Source organism: Haemorhous mexicanus, chromosome 1, assembly GCF_027477595.1.
Source record: "Haemorhous mexicanus isolate bHaeMex1 chromosome 1, bHaeMex1.pri, whole genome shotgun sequence".
Classification (NCBI taxonomy): domain Eukaryota; kingdom Metazoa; phylum Chordata; class Aves; order Passeriformes; family Fringillidae; genus Haemorhous; species Haemorhous mexicanus.
In genome coordinates, this window is record NC_082341.1 from 123,864,282 (window position 1) to 123,870,057 (window position 5,776).

The window sequence follows — 5,776 nt, forward strand, 5'->3', positions numbered from 1 at the left end:
ATGGAATCTCTTACAGGTATATTACCTTGTTAAAAGCTCAGAATGCTGCAGGGGCAGATGAGAGCTCCAGATTTTAACATATGGTTTTATGAAAGTTGTTCAAATAATTTTGTTTTTCTAAATACAGTTTTTAAATTTAAACCATGAAGCTTTCAGAATAAAGACAGCATCTATAAATGTAGAATATTATCGTGTACAATAAGAAGAAGAAGCTGATAACAGATTTTGCAACTCAAAGTATATAATATTCACTGAATAATATTTAATAGAACACTTACCTCAGCAGTAACAAACCATATGAGAATTACAGTGTTTTACAGAACAGATATAACAGATGAATTTGTGCATTCAGCTTCAACTTTTTTCTTGCCTAAATACAGATATTTAAGTGAACAAGCCAACACTTTGGGTTCACCTGCTCCAACAAGAGAACCCCTTAAATGAAATGAGCTGTGGTGTGGTGAGCAGACACGTGGTTGTGCCAGGGGAGCAAACACAGGCTGAGCTTGTAACATGCAGCACAGTCCTGCGGGTGGGTACAAGCAGTGCCCGAATTGCAGCACTCTGTGCAGGAGGGACAGGTCTCCCAGCACATTTTTACTCCATGAACGTGCACCCATATTCCCAGCAATAGCTACAAACGTGTAGGACTCTCCCATGGCTGGAGGCCTGACCTGACAGCTGCGGTCAGGGGATTTCTGCCATCGGCTTTAAGCAGTGGAGAAAGTCTATGTGGGATTACAGTTGCTATTTTTAGCCTTGGCCTTCTCTTTTCACCCTTGCCCTCCTCTTTTCACCCAAGCCTGTTTTGCCCTGTACTTGGCCATTAGCACGTAACTCCTCCTCTCTTTTCTCACAGCGCTTGTCCCAAAGAGGACAAGGACACTTAACTCTGCTGGCAGCTCGCTGCTGCTGCTGCTCAGATTGATGCTGGCTGCAGTCACCACCAGCTCCCCCTCATTCAGACTGCAGCAGTGATAGAAACCAATGATGTGTCACGTCAACTTAATGAGGTATTAATTACATTTAAGAATCAATTCCTTCTCCTCTACAAACAGCAATTCAGGAATTACAGTTTGTCTGTAGATACCGGTTTTTTAACTTAAATATATATTTATATAAGGTGTAATAAATAACCATTTTTTTCAGAGCAAGAAGGGAGGTTAGATCTGTGAAGATGTTGATGTTTCCCCATGGTTCGCGCTGTCTGCTTGTGCCGAGTGAGTCAGAAACTGTCCCGTGGCTCCAATGTACAGCCTGGAACGCATGGGCCACTTCTGCAAGAGAGGAGACAAGCACAGCACTGAGACACACGGGATCTTTGCACTCCAACTGCAGTTCTCAGCAAAGATTTGATGGAATCACAGTACAAGAAAATAGGAAACTCTTGCTATCACCAAACAGTTCCTGTTTTGTCATTTGATGGAAAAATGTTTGGAGCTTGTTTGGAACTCAGCCTGGATATTTGCTTTGGTAATTAATTGTGAGGCACAGCTCCCAACCCTGCCATGCCCCAGCAGATAGGACCAGGCTGTGCTGGCCAAGCTCAGTTTGTGTCACGGATGTTCTGTTAGTAGAATAAAACAAAGAATTCCTTCTCAAGGTACCAGGGATGCTACAGGGATACACCTGCAGGGATTGCAGCCCCATGTGCACACCTGTCCTTGCTGGCTGGGCCCCACAACAACACAGGGGCTGCTGCTGAAGGCTGTGGTCTAAGGGAATTTAATGTAATTGTACCTTGTCAGTCTTCAGCACTCTCAGCATCTTGTTCTTGTCAGCTCCAGCTGTTTCAGATGACACAGCTCATCTTAACACTCACTGATTTTTGGAATCATCAGGAAGTCTTGGCGTTAAATATTTATTCTGATAGCTTGAGTTTCTAACCCCAGCAGGTTTCTCACTGCAAGCAGCCCTGTGGTGCAGATGGCTGCAGCCAGGCACTCAGAACTTGGGAGGGAGCATCCAGCTCTATTTGCTGCACCAAGGTCATTATTAGAGAGGTGGATGCTTGAGGAGACAACTTGTTACACACATTGGATGCAAAAATACCTAAAATGCAGCCAGCACATTGTTCTAAAAGAATGCAGTTTTTTAAAGACTCTTTTGGGAACAGACTGGCATCTTTCCTGTGGGTAAGGGGCAATTAATAATACTGCAGATTGATCTCAGCTCTTCAGTTCAAAGACCTAAAGCAGCAGCATATTCTCACTTAGAAAGACTGTGCAATCTCATTCAGCAATTTAATTTCAAGTGTGATGTTAAGAGTTTGTCACTAATAAACCATCCAAGTTCAAAGTCATTAACCATATTTTTCATTCAGTGTACACACAACTGTACTTGAATATTTAACTTTCCTCACTATTTGCATTTACTATGCTTAATTGATCAGCTTAGTTAAAGACTTTAAAGGTTGTCTCATATCCTGCATTTTGGGGTTTTTGAAGCATATACTAGGATTTGACTGTGACACATTCATCAAATATATTCATTAAAAAAATAATTGCTTAAGTGAATCCAGTATTACTCTCTTCCAGTAGCCTGGGAAATGGGCATGTGGATCCTTTAACTGCTGTAATAACTGTTCAAAAGTATTTTTCTGCCAGTAGTAGTTGGCAGCTGCATAAAAAGTACCATGAGAGACCCGTGTCCTTTCACTCTGACTGAGGGAAGTAACAGAAGTTATTTTTAACTTATTTTGAAACACATCACAGCATTTTTTTACTTAAATTATAGCCATCTTCTAATTGATATAGAGGTTTTGCTTTCTTTATGAGTCTGCTAATCATTTAAATGGCCTCAGAAGCCTACGTTCACATCATGCTGTAAAATATAGCAACCAACACTGTGAACAAGGAACTCTCTGTGAATTAGGCACTTTTTAGAAATTAGAGATTACTTCACAAATTAATCTTAATTAAATCATTCTGAATTCAGACTCTTAAAAAGAAAAGAAAACACCCCAGTGCTCTAACTCACTCCCTGTGAGCGGAGCCAAAGAAAACACCCTGCGGTGTCTGAGCCCCATCAGTCAGTGAGCACTGCATTTGGAAACAGTTTCCAGCCCGGTCCTCTCCAAGAGCAGTTCCCCTTTCTCATCCCTTCTGCATCGTTGTGATTTTTTTCTGACAAAGGGAAGAGTGTGTACCAACCAGAGAAATGCTTCAGTAGAGCACTTGCATGGAAGTAATTAACACGTGGCTGGTAATTAACACCGCTGTCGGCACCGGGCTGGCGTGGCAGCAGAACCACAGCAGGCCAGCCGTGGCTGGGTCACCACTGTGGGACAGTGTTGGGACAGTGTCACCTCACCACATACACCCTCCACAGCAGGATCTGCTGGGTCCCTCAGGATCACCACGGTTTCCACACAGGGACCAAGAAGATGCAAGGACTCCTGTGGTGCTGACCTTCATTTCCAAAAACCAGGTTTGGGTCTACATGAGATTTGATATTTTGGTGCAAAGTTCCTGAAGTTGGAGGAACAAAGCTCCAAGATATTTCCATCAGACCCCTAAGACCGAGGCACAGCGGTTAGTCCAGGCAGAATTTCCATGTAATACCTCTAGGCAAGGTCCAGGGACGTGAAATCTTTAGTTTCAGTTACGTGTCTAAGGGCAGTGTACTCGCTCACTGACAGAAGGCGGTGGCTGTCCCTCAGCTCCCCTACCTTGACAGGGTGGAGGTATCCATCCCCGCGCAGGGTGCCCAAGCCCTCTCCCGGTGACTCCTCCTCATCCTGAAGGCTGCGGGTGAGGTGTGCGATGTAGGTGGTGGCCAGGAGGAGCACATCCAGCTTGGAGAGCTTGGTGTCGGGCGGCACCGAGGGCAGAGTCTTCTGCAGCTGGAGGAAGGCGTGCCGCAGGGTCTGCACCCGGCTGCGCTCCCGGGCGGCGTTGGCGGCGGCGGGGCGGCCCGGAGCGGGAGCGGGAGCGGCCCCGGCCCGCAGCCCGGCCGCCAGCGGCGGGCAGCAATTGCTGCCGCCGGCAGAGGAATCGGGCTCTGCGCCCGGGCTGGAGATCTCCTCGCTGCTCTCTGCTAAGTGTCCACAGTCCATCGGTGACGTGCCCGCCAGGGAAGGGCCCTGCAAGCAACAAGATAATCTCTATAGTAAGATGCTGCGGTGAGCTGGAGCCAGCAGCCTTGCTCTGAAAACAAGGATGGTCAGAAACGCAGGCACTGCCTGTGCTACGAATAGCTGGAATGCAGCTCTGTGAGCCGCTTTTCCACTCACTGCTTACGAATTCAGCATCACCGAGGGGGTACAGAACAGAAGTTAAAATCTTTGTAACGATCAGTATTTGATTTTTTTGGCGGTGTTACACAGAGCAACTTTTTTGAGTCACTCATAGCCCAGAGATGACTTCTCAGAAAACCCAACAGGCACCATCCAGAGGCACTGCCACAGTGGTTTCCATTTATAATCAACTAAAAATTAGGCTAAAGGCAATTTTTAAAACTCAGTGATTTGGGATGTGGAACTGTTAGTATATTTTCTAGATATAGTATATTTTTCTATGTTTTTCTATACTGTTAGTATATTTTCTATACATACTATATTTTTCTATATTTTCTATTTTCACTGCAATCATTTTATGAACAGGTGACCAGTGCTCCATGGACTATGGAAAGAAAAATATAATTTTCAAATGCATCAGTAAGCGAAGACACAGAGCATGGACTCAGATTTTGAAGAGCAAAATTTGGCCCAGCATTTTAAAGGATCATGAACGGACTTCTCCTTTCCTAAGCCTACCAAAGAAGCTGCATGCTTATCCTTTCTCATCTACATTTTCAAACTTCAAAAGGATTTTGTAAGATGTATTTTGGCCATTGGGGGGCAAAATAACCTTTTGAAAACATTAAAAAAAATATTTAGAGAAAAGCTGAAAAGTGTCTTCAAGTTCTTTTCTCAGTTTTTTGTAAAGCTGGTCAGTCAGCTCTGCCTGTAATACAACTCACAGTCCTTTAATTCATTCTGTTCCACAGAAAAATGCAATACAATCAATATTCCCCAAAGTGCAGCCCTTCTTAGCTGGAATAATACCTGATCCTGTTGTCCTCAGGCAAGCAGCCCTCGTGGGTGTCCCAGATCTTGGTTTTCACGTGTTAGGAGTGTCTGTTCCTGTGACAGCCTGGCTAGACAAGGGCAGGAACAAGTTATTAAACCTTTTAATTTCATCCAAATACCTTGTAATCGAAAGTTTAAATAACATTGATGCATGTAAATGACTGAATACATATATTTACAAGAATTAGCTCTTGATTTTGCAGAGCATTTCAAGCACACACTGAGGTCAAAGATTTCTATGAAAGACAAGGAAAGGTTTCTAAATAAACCTTTTTGCAATGCTACAATTTGATGGTATTTAGAAGATATTTTTTATTGTTATTATTTCGGGTAATTAATTGTGATTAATTTGCAAATTATGTGGCTCACAGAGTATTACCATGTAATGGTCTCTTCAGCAGACTGAAATTATTTGTGAAATATTCTATGCACATTATAACTCTAAACCAAAGGGAAAAAATATCACTGTTCTTTTTACTGTGGTGTTTATGATCAGTATAAAATAAATCTTACATTAAGACTCCATGAGCTTGTCTTGAGTGAGGGCTGTAAAATGGTCCTTACATTGACTATTGCCTCTAACTTTAAAAAAAAAGTAATTATATGCTTTTTTGTTGGTGTTTGTTCATTGTGTTAAGGCATAGTCAGATCTGGATGCATTTTAGTTTAAAAAAAAAAGTCATCATTGTGGAAATGGACATCAAG

At 43.1% G+C, this 5,776-nt stretch overlaps 1 protein-coding gene across 1 annotated transcript; it reads right to left on the reverse strand.

Moving 5' to 3' along the window:
* Positions 1 to 263: 263 nt before the first annotated feature.
* Positions 264 to 4,057, reverse strand: TCF24 (transcription factor 24). Its single transcript, XM_059856060.1, has 2 exons — positions 3,671 to 4,057; positions 264 to 1,277 (listed from the first exon to the last, which is right to left on the reverse strand). Exons 1-2 carry the CDS (start codon positions 4,055 to 4,057, stop codon positions 1,164 to 1,166), a joined length of 501 nt encoding a protein of 166 aa, XP_059712043.1. The 3' UTR covers positions 264 to 1,163.
* Between the last annotated feature and the right edge of the window lie 1,719 nt (positions 4,058 to 5,776).